Here is a 25,351-nt window from a genome sequence, read left to right as displayed (position 1 = left end):
AACCCAGTTGGCTTGACTTTAAAATGACTAAAGCTTTTCTTTTCCTAGTCAGTTATTAGTTTATTCTTTGACATAGGGACAATAAATCAATTTATATAATTGTTAAAAAAAAGAAAAGCAAAGGAAAACATATTCTTTCTAAATAAGATCATTTTTATATACCATTCTCAAACTTTCATAAGCAGAACTAATATTTATAAGAATTACCTCACAAGTGAATTTGCAAAAAAAGTCTTTATTTTTTGAGGATGGGTGTCTCCCAAGTGACGGTCAGGAGGCCCAGGGACCCATTCTATTCGTAATTCCTGAAGAACTGGTTCAGTGGTTCAATACACAGAATAAGGATGAGATGCGGCTCAAGTCCTGCAGAGCCAGAGAAGACCTGGACCACTTCAGTGGTGCTTAGGAGCTGTATCTGGTAATGCTAAGGAGACCGTAAAATACAGGGATCTAACCCAGCTTAGAACTAGGCTAAGTTCTGCCCTACCTCCCAGCCCTAGGGAATTTGAGTTTTAAAGTAGTCTATCATACTATAAGCATATGTCAAATATGGGCTAATTAGAATCATTCTGAGCAATATTAGAACACTTTCACTTGCTACCTTTTTCCCCTGTTCTCTATGGTTCTGAGGACCACACTTGGCAATGCTACCAAATTCATAGCCTAATTTATGTAAAGCACTGTTCTACTTCAACTACATCATTCCAGACACTTGGAACATTTTTCGAGTGGAATATCTGTTAGAACTATAGGAAAATATTAACTGTGCATATATGACAAGCAGTGCCCCCATACCTTTACTTGTGAAGCTGCCAGCTGTGTCTTCAAGCTTTCATTCTGATGTTCCCAAGAATGCTGTTCCTGCTTCAGAGCAATAATCTTGTGCTCTACAAGTCTTGATTTTGCCAACTGCTTCAGGAAAAGATGTAAAATGGCATTTTTGCAAACAAATTAAGCCTTGATTTTTGTACCTCCATAAGTAAATAAGAAGATCAATTGCTACCTATTTACATGGGAACATATGCAGGTAAAGAAAAATATTTCCTGGGGCCGGAGAGATAGCATGGAAGTAAGGCATTTGCCTTTCATGCAGGAGGTCATCGGTTCGAATCCCGGCGTCCCATATGGTCCCCCGTGCCTGCCAGGAGCAATTTCTGAGCCTGGAGCCAGGAATAACCCCTGAGCACTGCTGGGTGTGACCCAAAAACCACAAAAAAAAAAAAAAAAAAAAAAGAAAAAAGAAAAAAGAAAAATATTTCCTTAACTACTTTACTTCGTAAGAATACTTTAATTTCTAAGATTTCCATTTTTTTCTCTCACTGACTCATATAAGAGGCTGAAATGCAATTAGAAATCTCAAGAGTGGGGCCAGAGTGATAACTCAACGGTAGTGCATTTGCCTTGCAAGCAGCTGACCCAGGATGGACCTGGGTTTGATACCTAGAGTCCCAGATGGTCCTCCTCGTCAGGTGCAATTTCTGAGTGCATAGCCAGGAGTAACCCCTGTGCATCACTGGGTGTGGCCCAAAAAAACAAAAAAAGATAAACAAACAAACAAAAAAAGTAATGTATAAAATGCTCAAGTGAGAAACAAGTATTGCTTTTGGATTTTGTAAGGGAAAAAAGCCAGTAAATACAAAAGTATTTTTGTAAGTAAAGTATTAGATACAGTAGTATTTGCTACTTATGCTATAAAAATAGTATGGCAAATATATAAATTGTAAGTAGAATTATGATACATTAAAATGAGACCAACTCTACCCCTGTATTTTGACAGTATTAAAGCACTAATTTAGAACCCTATAAGAGATGGTTTTAAGACCTCTGAGGTCACAGATCCTCCAGGAGACTCAAAGAATACAGTGATCACAGGAGGCCCAGGTACCACTATGTATAAACAAATGCCCATTCCAGGTATGCACGAGGGGCAGGAAAATGCTAGCAAAATTTCTTAGTTTTACTACCTCATGGGTATAACTGTTTAATTCTTCACCCATGGCTTCAATAAACTCATATTTATTGTAACTTAGAACTCTAGAAATTTTTTGCTGGAAGTTAGAGAGATCAGGACATCTGTGGGGCTGTAAGGGATAAACAGGTCCCACCCATGGCATCACATGGCTGTATTGACAGGGAAGTATTTATACACAGGGCATGTTTCTGGTTGCTATTTCCCTATCTGTGGATCTCTCGTGCCTCTTGGGACTATAATTAACTTTTACAAAATGTTCACTGCTAGCTTCTTTCTCTTCTCTGACTGTTGAAATGCCTGCAAACACAGTTAAAACTTAGTTTTAGGGGTCAGAGAGATAGCGTGGAGGGCATTTGCCTTGCATGCAGAAGGATGGTGGTTCAAATCCTGGCATCTCATATAGTTTCCCAAGCCTGCCAGGAGCGATTTCTGAGCATAGAACCAGAAGTAACCCCTGGGTGTGACCCAAAACCTAAACAAAAGCAAAAACCAAAATAAAACCATAAACTTTGTTTTACCTTCAGAGTAAAATAAATATTGCCACTCTGTCCTTAAGTTCAATTGCATGCATACAGCGTAATACATTTTACTCATGCTTTTTAACTAAAAAAAAATCTTAAAAGAAACCTCATTGGAGACATAGAACAGTATATCAACCCAAGTACAATTTAGTAAGGTTTAAAAAATAAACAACCTAGGAGATTGTAGGCTCAAGAGATAGTAGTACAGTGGGCAGGGCAAATGCCTAGCCCACAGCTGACCTGGGTTTGGTCCCCATTGTCCCCTGAGAACTGTCCTGAGTCAAGAATAGCTGCCTGAGCATGGCTAGGTGTGGCCCCAACCCCCCTCTTCCCCAAATTAGGTGCTTTTAGCTTGTTTCATGTGTCTCTCCTGATGGAAGATGCTTAAATCAATTTCTTCAAGTAAATATTTCCATTGTGGACATGCCAGCTTTCTCTTGGGTATGTTTTATGGACTCATGACAAACCAAAGGTAGTTCTGGTTCTATTTCATCATTGTCCTTAGCACTGCTGACACTGTGCCGCTTAGTCTCGGCGGTGCTCTCCTGTCACCACTGGATGGCTGCAGCATCTGAGGTGTGGTTACAAGATCCATCACTCTGTTCCTAACCAGCTGTGAAATTCAAAATCTACCTAGATTTGCCAAATGCTCGAGATGAGGAAGTATTCTTCGCCTTGCAGCAAGTACTGCTTTAAATAAATGGTTTCTTACACCTTTAAACCATTTGTATACTTAATTCTTTATTATCTTTCACTGTACTTGACTTTCACTTTCATTTCTCAAAATCATCATGATTTTATGTCCCTCTTTCAATTTCCTACCTTAGTTTTTGACAATTAACATTGGGGGAGATTCATTTTGAGGGAAGGTTTGATAACAACCAGTAGTGCTCAGGGCTTACTCTTTCCAGTGTTCGCGCTCAGGGATCACTCCTAGTTGTGCTCAGGGACCCCCTATGGATTCAAAGCTGGGAATGCTGCATACAAGGCAAATGCTCTATCTGCTATACTATAAATCTGGTTCCTTTACATTAATTAGGATTTTGGGTCATACCTAGTAGTACTTGGGGACTACTCCTGGCTTGGTGCTCAGGGATTATGGTTAGTGATGCTCAGAAAATAATGTATTGTCAGCCCTGCAAAGCATGGGCTCCTTTTCATTGTGCTCTTTCTCAGGATTCCACATTTAATATTAGAAATTTTATGATAAATTTTATCTTCAACTGGCAAGAAATGAAGCATACAATCTAAACAAATCAGAGAGATGTCAAAAAATGTATTTTAAATTACTCAGACATTGATAAAATTACCTTTGCCCACTATCTTGCCTCTCTTACAGTGAATATAAGCTTAGGATGTCACTTCTGACATCTTTTTTTTTTTTTTTTTTTTTTTAGTGCAGTTAGATAATACAAGTAAAAGTGTTCTGTGCATGAAAAATTATGCCAGACAGACTGGCACATACTTCCTTGGTCCAAGTATATGGCACCAACAGTGAATCTACTCTATCTCATTGGCAGAAGCCAAGAGAGTCCAGGTATCATGTAATAGTTTCCTAAGAGATCAGAAAAGCCTCGCTGTTTTTCCATATCACTGTGCCAACATCTCTGTAAAATATGCCTAAAATATGCATGTGTTCATCATGCTATTTCACTTCCAACTCAATTCCTCCTTCTCTGATATCTAGCTTACTGAAGTCACAAAGTACAACCTCATCATTTATGACTCATCATTTTAAGGCAGACTGAACAGATATAAGAGATTTTATAATTTAATGATGCCAAATATTCAATTAATCATTTGGTAAATCAAATAACAAAACTGAACAATAAAATTCGCCTGCTATAAATCAGGATTGCTCACACTGGCTGAACTCAACTGAAAAAAGTCAGAATAAAGAATAAGAAAACATTGAAGATATAACTTTAGGTAAACAATCATCTTCAATTGGCAATAAACACAGATACAGAAACTCTTTTTACTGGGGAATGTACTTAGGAATTGGTTTACACTGGATGTACTCCTGGCTTCCTGTTAAGGGATCACTTTTGGTGGCGCTCAGATCATATGAGGTGCCAGGGACTGAATTGGGCTGAATGCAAGGCAAGTCAATTAATTCCTGTACTTTTCAAGAACAAGGCCAAGGAAACCCCTATTAAGTCTCTGCTTGATACTTTGAAATAGAATTCTAAGATCAAGTCTTTTATTTTTCTTTTTGGGCCACACTTGGTGATGCTCAGGGGTTACTCCTGGCTCTAAGCTCAGAAATTGCTCCTGGCTTGGGGGACCCTATGGGACACTGAGGGATTGAACTGCTGTCCGTCCTAGGCTAGCGCGTGCAAGGCAGATGCCTTACAGCTTGTGCCACTGCTCCAGCCCCAAGACCAAGTTTTAAGTAAGACTACATTATTGACAATGCTCTAGAATTTTACTCTTACGTTGAGATATATGCCTTACCATCTGCATGTGGAAAAGTTATGAGAACAGCTTCCCTTGTCACTTACACATCTCAGTGTGAACCGAGTTATGAAAGTGATGAGCAAAAAGGTGCCCTCTTTACAGATAAACTTACTGTCACCTGGCTAGGAGAAAACAACACATTTCTTAAACTTAATTAAGTACTGTGATTTAGAGTGACACCATTTCCATTTACATTATATAACTAAAACCATTCTCAAAGTTCCCATAGGAATTCCCACCCTTCCTCAACCTTCAACTTTACTAAGCAATAATGCACTGACTAGACTAAGCTAGGGAATGTTTGGTGGCAAAAAAACATCAGGCCATGAGGAATAAATTGTTCCATGAATCCTCCCCACCCCCCACTTCTCAAACAGTAGTCTTACTTGTTTCATTTTCTCTAGTTCATCTTTGAGAAGGACATTTTCCTGTTCCACAAGATGGATCTGCATTTTAACTTGAGAAAGTTCTTCCTCTAGAGAAGACACTAAAGTGGAGGACTGGGAGAGAAATTAAAAAGTCAAATCGCAGATGCAGTCATTTAGTCTGAACAAAAGTAATGGGTTCACAAGAAACACAGTTTTAAGGTATATATAAAGTCAATGACACTATTGCATGACTCCTTCTAAGTCAAAAGAAATAAAGCCATCACTTTTTTCCTTTTTTTGTATTTTGGGTTTTCTTTTTTTTCTTTTTTTAATATCTTTATTTAAACACCTTGATTACAAACATGATTGTGGTTGGATTTCAGTCATGTAAAGAACACCACCCATCACCAGTGCAACATTCTTATCACCAATGTCCCAAATCTCCCTCCCCACCCTCCCTCCTGTACTCTAGACAGGTAAAGCCATCATTTTTTATAAAGGCTACATCCAATGGTGCCTGAAACCTTGATGCTTGGACCCATTAGTGGTCACCATGTATGTGTGTATGTGTGGTAGAGTGGAGTAGGGAGGGTTCTAGGGAGCAAACTCAATACAATGTATCTGTAGAATCTTTTTCTACCACTTGAGTTATGTCCCTGGCCCCTAAGGTCCTCTTTAATCTAAATAAGATATTCAATCTAAATCTAAATAGGATATTTAATCTAAATAAGATATTTAAATGTATCCTGAAAACCATCAGGAATGATCCATGAATGTGGAACCAGAAGTAATTACTGAGTGCCCTGAAAAAGCAGTCCATTTTTACCCAAGAAGTCACTTTTGCTAGGTATGTATGTATATATGTGTGTATTTGTATATATATATATATACACATATATTGTATATATATATACACATATTGTATATATATATATTTATATCGGGTTTTCATTATTTGACTCTAATGTTTGACTTTTCATTCCACATAGTCATTTGTTTATGTGCCAGTATCACATTGTCTGGATTACAAAGACCTGGTGAAAAGAAATTTAATATAACCTTTTCTTTTTATTCCTGGGATTTCCTCTGAAGAAACAGTAGGTGGCCATACCTGCACTCGACAGTGCTCCAGTTCTTCTAGCAACTGAGACTTCTGTTGTTCCAATTCCTCCAACAGACAATGTTCAGACTCATCTTTCTTCTGGCATAGCATTTCCTCTAGCTGCTGGTTAAGTTCCTGCAACTCTTTTTGATTCTGAGAGTTTTTTTGACTAAGTTCTATATTTTCCGAATCCAACTGTTGGTTCTTGATTTTTAATTCTGAAATCTAATTAAAATTAAAATTAGCTTTAAAAGCTGGTTACCTTACTTCTGCCAAGAGACACATTTAGAGACCAATTTCTTTACTTTATGTAGATAAACTTGATATATATGGGGGTTGTGTATTACTCATATTATGTATTTAATCAATCTATAATTAGATAAAAAAGTTATATAAATTCAGTTCAATCCCATTTAGTGGGAATCACAGTTTGTAGCCACATACATAGTCCTTTTTATATTTTCTTTACACATAGGAACACTTATACAAATACATTTAAAAATTTTATAACAAAAAACATAATTTCATATACCTGGACAACTTTTTCCCCAATTTACAACATTTACAGACACATATCTTGCCAAGTCAATGCTTAAGATATCCCATGCTGTAATTTTTCAGGATGTCAGGTATTCCCATAGATCAGGGGTCTCAAACTCGCGGCCCACGGGCCGTTTGCGGCCCTCCGTACAACATTTTGTGACCCTGCCTTAGAGGAATCTTTTTTTGTTTTGTTTTGTTTTAGTTGTTTGGGTCACACCCCCCAATGTTCAAGGCTTACTACTGACTTTGCACTCAAAGATCACCCCGACTTTGCCTCCTGCGACCCCCAGGTAAATTGAGTTTGAGACCCCTGCCATAGATCAAGGCATCCCATAATTTAATTACTCATTCCCAAACAGATAACTTTCTTGCATTCTTCCTTTTAATTATAAACAAAATAATCTTTTTAGGTGCTATAATGTGCTACACATAAATTATGCTCTTGAAAGATAATCTCTGAAATATCTCTCTTACAGTGTTATTTAGCTTTGCCATTAATATATGAGTATAGTTACTGTCTTTTAATACTAAATGATATCTTTAATTTTTAATAATCAAACAGGTAGAAAAAGGATCTCCTTCAATTTAAACATTCCCAGTCACTAATGAGGTTAATCATCTTCTTATGTATTGTATTCTTTCTAAGACTTGACCAAATCAATGATCAGTTTTGTCATTTATTTATAAGAATACAAAATAAATTTCTATTAACATCTATTTCAAGGACTGAAGTATTTTTCCTAGACTCTCTCCCTCACTACCCTGTTCCCAACACATAACCTTAACCTGAACATGTACAGACTGTGTGGCTATACAAATTGGCCCAAGATACCTGAACAAGACACAATTCTGTAAAAAAAAAAAAAAAGAGATAGCAATTAACTGAATGTCTTCATCTGTGAATTCTGCTCTTTGGGTTTTCAATCATACTGTCAATGTGATTAAAACTGAGCTAATGATCAGAGTTGCTATATAGAGGGCAAGTTTAGAGCATCAGAGGACGCACATCCCATTGGCATTGAGGACAACACTTGTATCAGGCATTCAAGCTAGAAATATTGTAGAACTCTAGCTTCTATTTATATATTTAGAAAATTATTTTTTAAAGAGAGACTTATTCATTTATTTATGTGGTTTTTGGGACATACCCAGAGGTGATAGGGATTACTCCTGGCTCTGCACTCAGAAATTGCTTCTGGCAAGCTAAGGGGAGCCTATGAGGGATGGCTGCTTGCAACGCAGCAAATGCCCTACCACTGTGCTTTCGCTCCAGCACCATATTGAGAAAATTAAATAAGCTAGTTTATATGTTTACATTAACTATCTTGTTAAAAAAAGAAAGAAATTAAAAACCACTCAATAAAAGGTGGGACTCGTCCAAAACATAGAATCTGACCTGAAGGACTTCCTAATAATCTAAGTTGAATAATTTGATCACTGAAATCAACAATAGTACAATATCATTATACTGTAACTAGCTTATCATCAGAAAAATTTCCTAGCCTATAGTCAGAAGAAAAATAAAGTCAGCATGAAGTTGAATTTCTTTTTTCTTTTTGAAGTTGAATTTCTATTGTGAAATTCAGTATGTATGACATTACCATCATTTAGATGTGTTATTCCAACAGGATGTCCTATATAAATTTGTAAATTTTTGGGGGGGTGTTTTGGGGGGCTATACCCGGCGGTGCTCAGGGGTTACTCCTGGCTGTCTGCTCAGAAATAGCTCCTGGCAGGCATGGGGGACCATATGGACACCGGGATTCGAACCAAGCACCTTTGGTCCTGGATTGGCTGCTTGCAAGGCAAATGCCGCTGTGCTATCTCTCGAGTATAAATTTTGAAATGAATAAAAAAATGGAAAATGTCAGCAACATTAGAAAATATTATCTCCTTACCTGCTTCTTTAAAACTTCAACCATCTTCTGAACTGAATTTTTTTCCTGTTTTATAGTTTCTATTTTTTGCCTATAGGTACAATAAAAATCTAAAGTTACATTTCATAAATTAAATACAATCTTTGTAAAAATTAAAATTAAAATTTTAATTTAAAGTTAAAGCACAGATCTTACCACATTTGTTCCTGAGATTCATTAAATGTCCCTAACTTCAAGCTAGAAATGCTATCTTCTTCATTTAAAGTAGTAATTTCATTTCTCAAAATAGAATTTTCCTCTTGAAGCTTCTCAGATTCATATCTGAAGTGCAGAAATTAAAAAATAGTTATAACAAGGCATTCATCTGGCTTCTTTGGAAAATATTTTCTAGTAACTTCCATTAAAATAAGTATTTCATGCCAATTAAATGGAGAAGCCTAAATTAGTAGTCTTTTAGTACTTGGAAATCAAGCTCTGGCATATTGACTCATTTCTATTGGGAAATAAGAACTCTCCTAAAAAAGTGTGGTTAAAGCACTTAGCATAGGAACAGGAAATAAGATTCAATGCTCATTCTGGTTGGTTATTTTCTCAGCAACAAGCTGACAGCTTTGAGCAGATCATTCATTTATCTCAGACTCAAATTTTACCTGTTTTAGACCAATGTAACATAATTTGTTGTGATGTTTTAACTTTAGTGTTAGGCTCCAGAACACATGAAGAAAAATCATTATATAAAAAGGGCCATGTTGATACTTGTAATAACTGTTAACTTATATTTTTGAAAGTCTGATTAAACTGATTTTTAGAACTAAAAACTGTCTGTAGAAAAAACTACATCCGAAATTAAGTTACTTTGTTTTATATCATGAAGATACTCATGATGCTATTTTAGGCATTTTTTTTAGGAGGGAGGAGACACACCCAGCAGCGCTCAGGGCTTACTCCTGGTTTTGCATTCAGAGGTCACATTTTGTTGACTTGGGAGATCATATGGGTTTCTGGGGATCAAACTCAGGTTGGCCATGTGCAAGGCAAATGCTCTAGCCACTGCAGTATTTCTCTGGCTCCCCTATCCTAGTCTATTTTTTTTTTTGTGTGTGTGTGTGTGGATCACACCCAGCAGTTCTCGGGGGTTACTCCTGGCTCTATGCTCTGAAATGAAACCATATGGAATGCCGGAATTGGAACCACTGTCCTTCTGCATGCAAGGCAAATGCCTTACCTCCATGCTATCTCTCTGGGCCCCATCCTAATCTATTTTACAAGTTTTTTTTCTTTTATTAAATTAAACTTGATGGAAGACTAATGAAATCATTTATAAAGCCAAGTGCACAGTGGTTTGAATTAATTTCATTTTGTTTTTATCCTTCAGCCTCATTAGAACCTACCAATAATGTTCTAAGATTCCACTGTTTATATACTATCAGCAAGTATGTCCATTGATAGAAATAAAAAAACAATAAGCCACATAACACATTTTCCCAATATTAGTATAAGGAGAGAGTTCTCATTTAACATATGAATTAACAATATAAAAAGATACTCATTTCAAATAACATTCCTTTCAAAAGGAGAAAAATTACATTTAGCAAAACAATCTAGCAATCCAAATTGAGTGTAAGGAAAGAGTTAGAGGACACACACAAATAATGCACGCAGTTATTAACAGCCAACACTGGCCACATGGATGTACAGTGGTACCCCAGTGTGATGACAATAATTTTCTATTGGGGGTGTGTGTGCTTCCTAGGCAAGGTTACTCTACTTGTTAATGCAACACAAAAACAGAAGCAAGTTTAGGGGAATTGCTTTCTTCTGGAACACAAACAGGTTAGTTTCTCTAGGCAGAGCGAAGAGTGGAAGTTAAGATGTGGTGAGGAGCTCTGTGGAATTCCGTGAAGTTTAGAAGGTACATACATTACCTCAAAAGTTCCACTTTTTGCTGCATCTCACTGCATGTATTTTGCAAGTCGTGCATCATTGCCTTCAATGCTTCTTCCTTTTCTCCTTGAGAAGGGACATCTTTTTGCTTTACTAAAGTAGTGACTCTCTCCCTCAGCTTTCTAGTCAGCTCCTGCAGTTTCTTTTTCTCCACTTCTAACTCTGCTAGCATGGCCTGACGCTGGGAATGTTTGTCTTGAAGGATGAGGAGGGCAGCGTTTTCCTCCAGCACACCCTGGTTCCATATGCCAGGCTTTTCTTGATAGCTTACAATTGTTCTGTGCAGCCTGATAGCTTCATGAGCTTTTCCATTTTCCAGGAGTTGTTTATTTTCCTGCTCAAGGAACTGGCTTTCCTGAAAATGTTCTGTTATATGGTGGATATTCATAACCTCTGGCACACACTCTTCTAGTGTGTAATTGAGTTCAAGTACATGGTTGTCAGGCTGGATTTCCAGGTCATCTGACTGGGCTTCCTGTAAGAAACTGCAGTCCCTTCTGGGTTCTGCTCTTTCCTGCAGCTTTTCAATCTTACGCTGCAGTCTCGAAACAAAAATATGCAGCTCCTCATTTTCTCTTCTGACTTCGTCATAATTCTTTTCGATGTTACTGAAAGTCTCAGCCTCTTCTTCTATTTTCTTTAGCTTGTCCTGCAATCTGAAAACTTCTGAGGTGAGTTCTTTATTATTTTCTAGTGTATCATCATAGCGTGTTTCCATCTCCCTCAGCTCTTCCTGAAGATAGTCATTTTCTCTGTTAGCATCTTCATATAACAATTTGTACCTGGAACAAGTTTCAGGGACCCGCTCAAGAACCTTCAGTTTCTTTTTCAGCATAGAAAGATCAAAAAGCAGATCCTGCTTCTTTTCAGAAGCTCGATCACAATCTGCTCGTAAAATCATCAACTGTTCTTGAAGCTGACAGATCTGATTCTTCAGGTCCCAGGTCTCAGTTCTGGTCCCTTCACTGTTTTCAAGCTCAGAAAAACTCTCCATTGATGTTTCGAACTCTTCTACTTTCCCCTCCTGTCTCTGAATGGAGCTTGTGCCTATGCTTCCTACATCCCGGGCCTCATCGGACTGTAGGTCACTTAGGACAGGCGATAGGTTCACACCTATTTGCTTCATTCCATTCTGTCTTATAAAAGGGTCTGTTTGATCCAAAGAATTTCTAAATAACCCATTAGTGGGCTCCTCTAAATGAGATGACAGAATTGACCGTGGCTCTAATTTTTGTAGCCTCTGTTGCAGTCTTGAAATTTCAGCAGCCATTTTCACATTTTCTTTCACAGCTCTCTCATGAGCTCTCTGCAGACTTAAGAGGACATCTCCATTTTCTTCCAACAGTTGCTCTCCTTGCTCAAGCAGGGACATAGATCCACTGCCATCTGCCTCCTCTTGTCCCATGGGTTGGCAGTCACTCTGAAGTGGGGAGAGAGGAGGAACCACTCGCTGTAGTTCCTTAATCTGATTCTGAAGTCTGGAGATTTCTGTGCTCATCTCGGCCTTCTCTAGATCTGCTTCTTCACGGGCCTTCTTATGGATAGTCTCCATGGCTGGAAGCCTGGCCATCATTTCTTGCCTCACCAGGTCACGCTCTAGTGCCAGCATTTCCAGCTGGGAGTTTGGTTGCTTGGAGGTACCTGCCTGGCACGGCTCATGCTCCCTTGGATTAGTCTTTAGCTCAAGGATCCGAGTGGACAGTAGGCCCTGCTGACTTTCAGAAACATTCCTTAGCTCTTCTAGGTCTCTGACTAGCTGCTCTCTCTCAGCCACCATACTATTCAAATGCTCTTTGTATGTTTTTTCAAGCATCTCTTTCTCCTGGGCCAGAACATGAAAGGCGGCTTTCTCCCTTTGGAGAGATTCTTTAAGCCGTTCTTGGGCTTCTGCAAACTCCTGGGTGAGCTCGTCCTTCTCAAATTCCCACTGTGCTCTCTCCTCCTGCTGTTGCTCCTGAAGGTCCTTCAGCTCCTGGCGGTAGTGGCCCTCCAGGCTTTGCAGAGCACTTTCACACTGCTCAGTGACTTTGTGACAATCAGCCTGAAATTGGGCTTCTATCTGACAGGTTCTTCTAGTACACTCAGTTTCCATTTTTTCCCTAAATGTGGTCAACATACAGCATTACTGAAACTGCCACCAATTCCAGATGCACACAAAAATAATTTTCCCACGCAGAAAAGCAGCCAAGCCAATAATAAAAATGGTTTTCATTTCAACTCATTTCTATGTGACCCAGTTATTGACTAAGAAGGGATCTCATTTCTGAGAGTCAAGATTGGCAGCCATAATTAAAATAATTACCCACCTCTCTGAATTTAGAGGGACATTTTAGAAACCAGATTCATCAGCACATTCCTGTATATATTTGCTTATGGATTTTTCTCCCCCTTTCTTGGGTCAAACCTGGGACTGTTCACAGCATGGTGCTTAGGGGACTGTGCAGAGTGGGGAATCTAACTCAGACTCCAAATTACAAAGCATGATGCACTGCAGTCCTATGAACTATCACCCTGGTCTTGATTATGAAATTTTATCCAAAAACACTGGATGATAAAATGTCAATTAAGCTTATCCATTACTGGGAAATATATACAACTCTTTTATCTTAATCAAATTTCCCTGGGAGGACATTAGTCTCAGATAATGTTCATATGAGCACATTTGTTATTATTTTGCTTATTTCATAATGCAGTTCACATTACTTTGGATACAAAGCACCAAAAGCCCTATTAAGTGCCACTTCATTTGAGGAAGGTAAACATAAAGTGGAGTTTTATAATTTTGTGAGGAAATGTAACTTTGTCCAGAATCTAGCTTATAAAATAAACATTCTCAAAGAATGGCAGATTAAACTAGAAAGAAACCATATTTGGCATAATCTTATTATCAAGTGAAACCTTAAAAAAAAAATACAAGTCTGATATAAGAGACATTTTCTTCCCCAAACCAACAAAATAGGTAGAAAGGTGTGTGTAGCTTTGTGTGTATGTGTGTCTATTTGTTGAGGTGTGTACAAAAGCAGCACTCAGGGTTTTTTTTTTTTTTTTTTTGACTGTACTCAGGAATCATTCCTTGTGGGGTGATTCAGGGGTGATGCCCTGCATCCAAAGCAAACACCTTACCCACTTTACGATCTCTCCAACTACTGTAAAACTTTTCTCTCTTTTTTTTTTTTTTTTTTTGATTTTTGGCCCATACCCGGCAGAGCTCAGGGATTACTCTTGGCTCTGTGATCAGAAATCACTCCTGGCAGGGTCGAGGGACCACATGGGATGTCGGGGATTGAATTCAGATTGACCCAGGTCAGCCGCATGCAAGGCAAATGCCCTACTGCTGTGCTATCACCCCAGCCCCTCCCAGTAAAACTTTTAATAAATGTAGTCAATCCATGTGAATGATGATTTCTGATTATTCCAAATATGTTCTTATTTATGTATTTATTCACTTATGTTTTGGGGCTACACCCAGCAGTGCTCAGGACTTACTCTTTAATTCTGTGCTCAGAGATCACTCCTGACAGTGCTCAGGGAATCAACACCCAAGTGTCAGAACTTATATACAGTGCCAGGGATCAAACCCAGATTGGCTGTTGCAAGGCAAGTGTCTTTTCCCTGATTTACTTCTCTGGTCCAAATATTTTTAACTGAGTAGAACTTTTGGTATCCCAGGAGAAGAGTTCCTATACCCACTGCCTCTTCCTTTTCTTACCTTCTCTCCTGAAGTTCCCTTTGGTGTTTTTCCAAAAGCTCTTTTCGCAACTCCTCTTTCTCAAGAGTGTGCTTCTCAGCTAGGTTTTTCAGCTGCTCCTGGTGACACTGCTCTAATTCCTGAGTCAAGTCCCTCACCTTCTCTTCTATCCAAGTGCCATTTTGGAGTTCATCTCTCTCTCTGTTAAACTTTTCCTCTGCCTGCTCCAGTCGAGCCCGGAGCTCCTGCTGATGTTGCAGCTTCAGTGTCTCCTGCAGGTGGGTCTTTTCCTCCTCACATTTCATTTGCAGTTCATTTTTCTCTGCCTCATGCCTGCAAGATGTCAAATGTTCTGCCTCCCTGAGCATCACTGTCTGTACCTGAAGTTCTGAAATTTCATTTTTAAGGTCACTTATTTGTTTTTCCAATGTATGTGCTTCACTCTCATATTTTTGCTTCATGTTCTCCTGTTTTTCTTCACAGCTGACCTGGGCTTCAATGAGCTGCTTCTCATAGTGCTTCACCTGAAGGCAGAAGTGCAGTGTGAATCAGATATAAGTACTTTTCTACAAGATACACTTCTGTTCCTCACCTCTCCCATGAATGTTAATTTAATCCAAAAACACATTGACATGTTATCTTTGTAAAAACTAGCACTATTTAAACCAGGTTTGGTTTCCTTATTAACTTGATTTAAAAAAATTTTTTTTTGTTTTTTGTTTTTTGTTTTTTAGGTCACACCCAGCAGTGCTCAGGGGTTACTCCTGGCTCTATGCTCAGAAATCACTCCTGGGAGGCATGGGAACCATATGGGATGCCGGGATTCGAACCACCGGCCTTCTGATTGCAAGGGAAAGGCCTTGCCTCCATGCTATCTTTCCGGCCCCAACTTGATTAAATTTTATTAGTTTCTGAATAATTATTTAAACTAGACCTGATTTATTCATTTGTTTCTTCAGGTATCTTTTCCAACTGTAACCTTAAGCTTGTAACTCAATCAAATATTTACTGAACATTCACCTGGTACTCTGCAGAACTACTACTGGAGACACAAAGTTGGGCAAGACAGTCTCTTCCATCAAGGAGATGGAACAGTCCAGGCAGGTTGTGAGAACAAACAAGAATAAAAAGACAATATTAAAAAGATAGCTGCATGTAACCTAGGGCTCCAGAGGAGGAAAAAAATAACATTTGGTGTTGGGAATTCTGGAATGAGTGTAGATATGAGGTGGCATTTGATGTAGACTCTCAGAGTATAGACTGAGCAAAAGAGAACTACGATTAGCGAAGAACAAAAAAATAACCTTGCTCAGCTGGAGGAAAGGAACTTAAAGGAAGGAATGGTCAAAAAAGAAAACTGGAAACTCAAAACAAAGCCATTGAAATGGGTTTAGTGCAGAAATTCAGAACCTGAATTAAACTTAGGTGATCCTGCAATTTCTAAAGGGACTTTCTGTTTTGTTAAGATTTAAAAACAAAACTTAGAAATAATGTGGCAGCATTCAAAGGTCATGTCTGCTAAAGCTGAAGAAATTACACTCTAAAGAAACTCTCCCTGGGAGGTAAAAAACCTCACAGTGAATCCTCTCCAGGATATGGATTCTGAGCACTGTCAAAGGTGAAGCTGGGGTAGGATTGTTCTGTGATGAAGATGATTTTTAGGAATTCCTATATGTGATGGGAATGTCCTGACTCACTGTGTATCTGAAATTCAACTATGAAGGACTTTATAGATCACAATGGTTTAAAAAAAATTCCTGCTTGCTGTCAGAATGCAAAGTTTAGGACTGAGAGACTTACTTTGTCTTCAAGTTCCAGTCTTAGGTGACATAAATCCCTGTGGTGCTGCTCTTTTATCTGTTCTATAACCAGTTCTGCCTCAATGCTCATAGTCACTGGGTTGCATTCTTCAGAATCAAGGCCTGAAAATACACAGGAGTCACAGAGTCTTTAGCAGGTTCTTTCAATTGGCATATAAGCAGGGCCAGACAATTTAACTAGGGAATCATTTTCCACCTCTGATCTATAGGAAGCAATACAAGCTAAAAAGTTTATTCTATTTTCAAATGTTAGGGAAAAACCAGAAAGAAGGTGAATAAATTCTTTGATGTCCACACAGTGTATCAAGTGTCCATTATTTTGGAATGCAAGAAGGGTAAATGTGGAAATTGTTGCATAAAAGTGACCTCCTAGTGAAAATGCTTCACAGTTATCTAATACTGAAGTAGGTTTGTCAAAGCAAACCATCTTCTGGCTACCCAACAAATACTAAGTGATAATAAGCAAGGGAGAAATGTGGCAGAAAAGCAAATTAGTAGCACATTGTTATGTTTTCAGCAATGAAATTAAGAGCCATACACGTCAAAATATATCAGCCTTGGGGCTGGAGCAGTGGCACAGCGGTAAGGTGTTTGCCTTGCATGTGGCTGACCCAGGACAGACCATGGTTCCATCCTCCAGCGTCCCATATGGTCCCCCAAGCCAGGAGCGATTTCTGAGCACATAGCTAGGAGTAACCCCTGAGCATCAGGTGTGGCCCAAAAACAAAAACAAAAAAAATATCTCAGCCTCACAGAAGACTGGGTATGCCATAAATTTCTTTCTTTTTTCTTTTTTTGGTTTTTCGGGCCACACCCGTTTGATGCTCAGGGGTTACTCCTGGCTAAGCACTCAGAAATTGCCGCTGGCTTGGGGGACCATATGGGACAGCAGGGGATCGAATTGTGGTCCTTCCTTGGCTAGCGCATGCAAGGCAGACACCTTACCTCTAGCGCCACCTCGCCGGCCCCATAAATTTCTTGAAGTACATGTAGAACTCCACCTTAAATTATCCGTTAAGTTATTTTACAAAGGAAGAGTATCATTTAGGAAAATGAATTGTGATGGGGAAAATATCTACCTCATCCACATGAGCTCCCTTTTTACATTATCTGGAATGAGATTAAAAAATGATCGAGGGGACTGAGTAGATAGTGCTGCAGGTAAGGTGCTTGCCTTGCACATGGCTGACCTTGAGTTTGGTCCTTAGCATCTTATATGGGCCCTGAAGCACAGCCAGGAGTAATTTCTGAGTGTACAGCCAGGAATAACTCCTAAGCATCATAGAGTGTGGTTTCAAAGGGAAAAAAAAAGACATGAGTAAATTAGGGGCTAAGCTAGAAAAAAAGGCAAAATGATGATGGTTAGTACTACGTAGAATTCTCTTAAGTCAGGGGAGCTCCTGAAATTACTTTACCTATGGAAGCACATGAACTGATGGGGAAAGGCTTATAAAATCAGCACCTGGAATTGACAGTCTTGTTTTGGACCTTCTTCTCAAATATAATATCATACCCCAAACTGCAAAGTGGCACCTGGGGTAAAAAAAAAAATCACCCCAAGATAGTTCAGCTTCACAAATCTATGAGAAAAATGTTCTAACATTTAATTAGTTAAGGGAAAAACCTGCAAAACTAAGACAAACTATCATTAGTTGGGTTTCATCCTTGCTGTACAGTATGGCTATATAATCAACTCAAAGAGAGGAAATGTCTTTAAGGTCCCTCTCCTCAACATCTCTGTTTTCTAGAATAAAACAGTGAGGATAATAAATAGCCCTTATAAGAGCCAGAGAGACAGTATAGAAGGTAAGGCCTTGCACATCCCCAGCCTCACATATGGTTCTTCAAGTACTACTAGGAGTAATCCCTGAATACTGCCAGGGGTGGCCCCCAAATGCAAAAACAAACAACTCATATGCATCTGTGCTTTTGTTCCAGATAACAGTGGAGAAAAAGGATTTATAGCAGAAGAATTGATTCTGATCCCTTTCTGATATTCATTCTCAGTAGAGAAGAGAAAGGATCTGACAGTGAATATAAGATGTCTCCAAAGCAATTCTCTCTTCTAACCCGATGAGGCAAGGCCTTCCTCAGCACAGTCACACACATCCATTCTTTTTTGATCTGCAGAAGCAGTGCAGACATCTATCAGAGTCAGCATAAATACACCAAATTCTGTGGTTTCTGGAAGGTTCACTCTCTGAAACCACACTAGTTAATCCTTTGAGAGGGGGGTTCAGCAATGGCTCAGTATCTGAATACCAATACCCCCAAAGCCTGCATGCTGAGGCCTTGTAACCAGTGGTTCTTTAAAAAAACAAAGCAAATATCCTTGTGGTTTGATTTTTCCACTCTTGGTTGGTATGTATTAAAATCAGATGGAAATATTCTCATAAAGACTTTTAAGAACAAATTTAAAAAAATACGCCATGAGTGAAATGAAAATAATATTCTAAAGTCTTTTTATATTTGTAACTGCAAATTTTATATTCAACCATGGTTCTAAAACAAAGACCTAAAAATATGGTGCTTGAAGGCTTACCTGGGTCAGGTTCAATGCAACCACTGTTAATATCAAGTTCTTCGGACAATGAGTTTTTTAAGGGAAGTCTGAACACTTTGCCTTGTGTACGATATTCTTCCAGCTCCAATTGAAGTTCATCCACTTGGTCTTGTAATACCTGAGGTTGAAACCCACAGAAGTCTTTGATGCAATACCAAAAGCACAAGTAACAAAAGGAAAACTAGATATATTGGATAACATCAAAATTAAAAAGTTGCTACTTGGGGCTGGAGAGATAGCATGGAAGTAAGGCGTTTGCCTTTCATGCAGAAGGACAGTGGTTCGAATCCCGGCATCCCATATGGTCCCCTGTGCCTGCCAGGGGCGATTTCTGAGCCTAGAGACAGGAGTAATCCCTGAGCACTGCTGGGTGTGACCCCCACCCCCCCAAAAAAAGTTGCTACTTCAAAGGATTCCAGCAAGAATGTAAAAAAATTGCTTGTGTCAGGTCCCTGGTAATAGATTTCCAATACCAGAAATAAGTAACAACAACAACAAAAACCAATCAACAAATCCACAACTCATAATGAGAAAACAGACTTTGAAAATTATCTATTTGATAAGGGATTCATAGATAAGGTATTATAACAGTAACAAGATGAACATTTTTGCTAACGTAGTAAAAAAAAGGCTAATAATCTACTAAAAATTTGGCAAAGGGAACCAAAGAGATAGTAAAGTATGGCATAGCCCAGGCACCAAATGATCCCCAGCTTTCCTGGGTACAGCACTGGATACACTGAGCACTGTTAGAATTGGCTGGTATGATAATCTACGTCTTGTGGGTAGCATCCCCTAGATTTCCTGAATCCTCACCTGGAAAGGATACATTTCTACTAAGAAGATATCCAGTAAGGACACTTAAAAAAACTTCAACATCATTAGCCATCAAGAAAAAGAAAATCGGGGCCGGGCGGTGGCGCTGGAGGTAAGGTGCCTGCCTTGCCTGCGCTAGCCTAGGATGGACCGCGGTTCGATCCCCCGGCGTCCCATATGGTCCCCCAAGAAGCCAGGAGCAACTTCTGAGCGCATAGCCAGGAGTAACCCCTGAGCGTCACAGGGTGTGGCCCAAAAACCAAAAAAAAAAAAAAAGAAAAAGAAAATCAATGGTACAGTTACAACTGTTGATGAGGTTGTGAAGAATTGAGAAATTTCATAGTAGTGGGCACGTAAAATGGTTCAAACCCTTTGTACAAGGTTTGGCAGTTTTTCCAAGGTTAAATACACAGTGAACATAGGACCCAGCAACTCAATTCATAGGTATATCCCCCAAAAGAAACAAAAATGACTGATCACAGAAAGTTTTCAGAGAAATGTTTATAATATTATTCATAATGTAAAAACAACTCAGATCAATTAGTGTCAACTAATGAGTGAATAAGTAAAATGTGCTATAGCCTCATATTATTCAGCAATGAAAATAAATGAAGAACAACATACTCTGAAAGTAGAAAACATTATGCTCAGTTGAGAGAGTCACAAAGGACTACATACCATGTAACTCCATGTATATGAAATATTAAAAATAGTCATATCTAATGGCACAGAGCATAACTAATTAGCTGCTTCAGGCTATAAGTTCTGGGAGATATTTGAGCTACATAAAATGAAAGTTTATTTTGGGAATGATAAACATGTTATAAAATTGATTATGGTGGTAAGTGCATAATTCTGTGAAGATACTAAAAGGCATCACATTTTTACTTTAATTGGGAAGATTTATATACATACAAAGCTGTTAAGAAATAAATAAGTGGGGCATTTAGGAAATTTTTAAAGAGCTGACAGATTCCACTGAGAATTCATTAACTTTAAAGACATTTGAAAAAAACACCTCTACTTGATTAAAGCCAAGAGCCAAAACTTAATTGTAAATGTGGCAGATATGTATTTCTTTTCTCAAAATAGGCACATGTTTCCTGAAAGGACAGGCTGAGCAACCTGGTAAAGAGATGATGGCTTTCCTCATCTGGGTACAATTTTTCTTTAAAGCATTTAAACTGTTATATTTACTTGTAAAATAAGTACTTGTTAGAAAGCCTGTCTCAAGTACAGGTGTGGGTGGGGTGAGGAGGAGGAAGATTTGGGACACTGGTGGTGGGAATCCTGCACTGGTGAAGGGGGGGGGTGTTCTTTACATGACTGAAATCATACAACTACAATCATATTTGTACTCACGGTGTTTAAAGATAATTAAAAAATAATAAGTACTTGTGGTTTATAAAAAAATCAAATCACTGAGTTTTTATTATTTTTAAATAAAAGATTCCTATTATTTTTTAAGATTGTTTTAATCTCTCTGGAAAATAAAAGCTGTACCACAGAACAAAAGCAAACTATAACAGGATAAGAATTTGCAGTATTCATCTAAGAAAGGTCAGTTTCAGAGTTCATGCACCAACTTGACCATCTACTCCTTTTTGTCGATGAAAATAATAGTTTTATTCTAATCACTGGCAATTTCTTATGTGAATAAAGCATACTTAATTTAGTTTGCATGACTTCCCCATAGTTCAGGCTACTAAGTAATAACAACTATCATTTGTGCTAAATGTCCTAATGTCCTAAGCACATGATGTAATCACTCACTGAATTGGAAATGGAGAAGCAGGATGGAAACTGGGCATGCTTTCTCACTCAGTTCTCTCAGTCACTCACCCTGCACTGTTGTTCATATTCATTCCTCATCTGTGTCAGCTTCTCTTCTTGCAGAAAAAATTCAGCACTGCTTGGATCGAGGTCACCAAACTAGAAAAGGAAAAGGCCAAAGCTGTCATTTTTCCCCAAGTGCCTCATTTGACTTATCACACACCAAAGTCCCGTTATTCATGTGTCTCCTGAATATGAAAGGAATGTGGCATTTAAGCAACTGGATAATGAAGAGAACCTAATAGAGTGATGTATTCAACTAGGTTTCTCAGAGCCCTGAATAGTTTATCTCATTCAACCTACTAAATTATAGTCTTGCAATAATGATAGCTTTCTTAAGCTACCTAAATACAGGCAATCTATGCTTTTTTGTACTTGATGTTATTAGATTTTTTTTTTTTTACAAAAATGAGGGTTGCAGCAACCTTGCTTCGAGCAAGTTTGTGGATATCATTTTTCAGTGGCATGTGCTCACTTCCTTGTCTCTGTCACATTTAATTATGTTATGAACAGTTCTTTTTTTTAGACATAATGCCATCACCCTCTTGTGAGACTACAGAATAGCTGTAACTTTCAATTCACTCAAAAACTAATTTCATTTGACTAACTTCATTGCAATATTCACTTTTTTGCAGCAGCCTGGAACCAAGTCAAGCCTCAATCTCTCTGTAAGGTACCTATAATTCCCTTGATAGGAATTTCTTTAGCAGTACTGCTCTGTTCTTCTGAATACAGTGCACTTTGGGCTGCATATCAGAGAATCAAATTTACAAAGATTTACCTTTTCTGCTAACACATTTTCCAGATTTCGCTGAAGTTTGTTTGTCAGATTCTCATACTCTGCCAATTTCTCTGCATTTTCCAGAAGCTCATTTTCTAGGCGGCTGTTTTCCTGGAGACATTTGTGAAAATTAAATGTGACACAAATCGAAAAATAAGAAAATGGTTGTACATTTTATTTGATCATTGCTCTGCATTGAGAAATGTGCTTGCATTAAAAGCTGCAGATCAAAACAGGTGAAACTACTTTAATATTTCTATTAATACATATAGTCTTAAAATTGTCTATCCTTCTATAGAGTTCTGCAATTTAATATAGTAGCTGATAGCAAACTACATATGGATATCAAGCACCTGAATTTAGTATACTAAAAATTAAGATATGTTATGAATTTAAATATTCACTAGATGGGTGCCAGCTCAGATGGCCAGAAGTGGGTTCAGGTGGACTCTTAGTGGTCCTCAGGCTTCCCCCCTCCCTCTGTACTCCAGAGGGGAGGTGCATGGGGAGGAGGGTGGGCAGACATCTGGCCTCCAGTTTCCTCTTTGATTCTGGAGACCAGCTCTTGCCAGGTATGGGGTTTGGGGTGGCCCCATACCGGAGCCCTTCTCCCTGGCCTGGGGAGTGCGGGGAGGCTTGGCAGGTCCCCAGCCATCCTTGTCTTTTTCCCCTGACTCCAGGCCTTCCCTGGGTGCCAGCTCAGATGGCCAGAAGTGGGTTCAGGTGGACTCTTAGTGGTCCTCAGGCTTCCCCCCTACCTCTCCCTACACTAATGGAAATGTGCTTTGGGAGGAGGGCGGGCCGTTTTAGTACTGGTTTATGTTGGAACAGTCACTGGAATTTTTTTCTCCTTGTTTTCCTATTGATAGTATTGTATGCATATATTTTATATATCCATAACATCCATCTTGTATTGTGACCTTGATACTACCCTACAAATCTCATTTCTAATATTTTACTGCTTCAGTCCCAACCCTTATTTCCCCCCATCTTCCCATGTAGGTGCAGCTCATGACATGAAGCTCACCACATAGAGCAGTGGTCCTCAAACTGTGGCCCACGGGCCACATATTGTATTTGTATCTGTTTTGTTTCTTCATTGCAAAATAAGATATATGCAGTGTGCATAAGAATTCGTTCATAAGTTTTGTTTTTACTATAGTCAGACCCTCCAATGGTCTGAGGGACAGTGAACTGGCCCCCTGTTTAAAAAGTTTGAGGACCCCTGAATAGAGTGGTAAGTGCAGTTAGAGAAGTAACTACACTGAAAACTATCATAACAATGTGAATGAATGAGGAAAAAAGAAAGCCTGTCTCGAGTACAGGTGTGGGTGGGGTGGGGAGTAGATAGATCTGGGAAACTGGTGGTGGGAATCCTGCACTGGTGAAGGTGGGTATTCTTTACATGACTGTAATCATACAACTACAATTATATTTGTAATCACGGTGTTTAAATAAAGATAATTTCTAAAAAAATAAAATAAAAAATAAAAAATAAAAAATAAAAAATAAAAAAAATTATAAAAAAATAAATGTTCACTAGATTTTGCAGTACAAAAATTTAAATATCACAATAAAATTGTTGCATACTAATTATAAGCTCATAATAATAAAACTATATATATAGAATTAAATAAGATACTTTAAAAAGTCTTTTTATCTATTTTATTTTAACTTTGGGCCATACCTGGCAGTGTTCAAGGTGCAACTACTTCCAGCTAGTTGGTTGGGGGTTTCTCCTGATGAAGCCTGGGGGAAATCATGCTGTACCAGGGATGGAACCTGAGCCCCCTGCATGCAAGGCATGCACTCAGCCATCTCCCCAGTTCTCTTTCTTACATTTTTTTGTAATGTGACTATTTGAAAATTTCCAAGTACAAATGTGGCTTACATCTGTATTTTTACTGGACAGCATGGGCACAGAATATTTAGTGACAAAACAAAAACAGTATCTTGTCAAATGAAAGAACATTAGTTACAGAATACTTTGCTCATGTGACAGCAGTGAACTTAGAAAAAAAATAAGTACAATAATTCTAAAGTTAAATTTTATTTAGTAAAGATACATTTGGTTTAAATTAATGGCAATTTTATTTTGATTTAAAGATATAAGAACCAGGGGCTGGAGAGATAGCATAAAGGCTAGGTGTTTGCCTTTCATGCAGAAGGTCAATTGTTTGAATCCCGGCATCCCATATGATCCCCTGAGCCTGCCAGGAGCGATTTCTGAGCATAGAGCCAGGAGTAACCCCTGAGCGCTGCCAGATGTGACCCATAAACCAAAAAAAAAACAAAAAACAAACAAAAAAAAAACAACCAAAGATATAAGAACCAAATAAATAGGTTATTCCATAACTGAACTCACTATTTCATTTAGAGAAATAACTACACTAATAACTATCATTACAATATTAATGAGTGAGAGAAACAGAATGCCTGTCTCAAATACAAGGCAAGGGGTGGGGAAGGAGGGAGTTGGGGGCATTGGTGGTGGGAATGTTACACTGGTGAAAGGGGGTGTTCTTTTCATAACTAAAACCCCACTACAAATATGTTTGTAACATGGTGCTTAAATAAAGATATTAATTAAAAATAAGTTATTCCATAATAAATTCTTACGTATTTCATAATGTATACACGTTCAAGTTATTAAAGTAACAATACATAAACTGAAGTCTACAAAATGTGTTTTTATTATTATAGTAACTAGGAGTTTTTAACCCATATTTGTTGAAACGAAAAACAACAATAAACATAAAGGGCTAGATAAATAGTACAGCAGGTAAGGCAGATGAGCACCATCTGGTGAGGCCCCAAAACAAAACAAACCCATAAACTACTCATATACTATTTGACATATTTTCTATTCCAGTGTAAAAGGCTGATCGGAAGAGCTTTGTTTTCAAAGTACATTTTGCCAAAAGAATATAGAGCCAGTATATTTTAATGCATTCTAGTTCGCACCCTCATGTAGCAAATAAAACAGAAAGAATGTGCTTGATGTATTAAAAAAAAAAAGACTACTTTTTTCTCTCAAATGCCAGTTCTCTAATTCTGTAGGGC

General features: G+C 38.3%; 1 protein-coding gene across 1 annotated transcript in view; it reads right to left on the bottom strand.

Moving 5' to 3' along the window:
• The window catches only part of NIN (ninein), a 111,402-nt gene that overhangs the window by 20,190 nt on the left and 65,861 nt on the right, over positions 1 to 25,351 (bottom strand). The window contains exons 13-23 of the mRNA XM_049767664.1: positions 22,289 to 22,399; positions 21,517 to 21,606; positions 18,838 to 18,976; positions 16,276 to 16,397; positions 14,497 to 14,999; positions 10,769 to 12,886; positions 9,039 to 9,164; positions 8,865 to 8,934; positions 6,433 to 6,648; positions 5,340 to 5,453; positions 796 to 912 (exon numbers count right to left, since the gene is read on the bottom strand). Of these exons, the coding sequence (XP_049623621.1) occupies positions 796 to 912; positions 5,340 to 5,453; positions 6,433 to 6,648; positions 8,865 to 8,934; positions 9,039 to 9,164; positions 10,769 to 12,886; positions 14,497 to 14,999; positions 16,276 to 16,397; positions 18,838 to 18,976; positions 21,517 to 21,606; positions 22,289 to 22,399 (3,726 nt within the window). The remainder of the gene's footprint in view (positions 1 to 795; positions 913 to 5,339; positions 5,454 to 6,432; positions 6,649 to 8,864; positions 8,935 to 9,038; positions 9,165 to 10,768; positions 12,887 to 14,496; positions 15,000 to 16,275; positions 16,398 to 18,837; positions 18,977 to 21,516; positions 21,607 to 22,288; positions 22,400 to 25,351) is intronic.

This window comes from Suncus etruscus, chromosome 2 (genome assembly GCF_024139225.1).
Source record: "Suncus etruscus isolate mSunEtr1 chromosome 2, mSunEtr1.pri.cur, whole genome shotgun sequence".
Lineage (NCBI taxonomy): Eukaryota > Metazoa > Chordata > Mammalia > Eulipotyphla > Soricidae > Suncus > Suncus etruscus.
The sequence above is the reverse complement of the archived record's forward strand: the minus strand, read 5'-3'. Positions and strand labels throughout refer to the sequence as shown.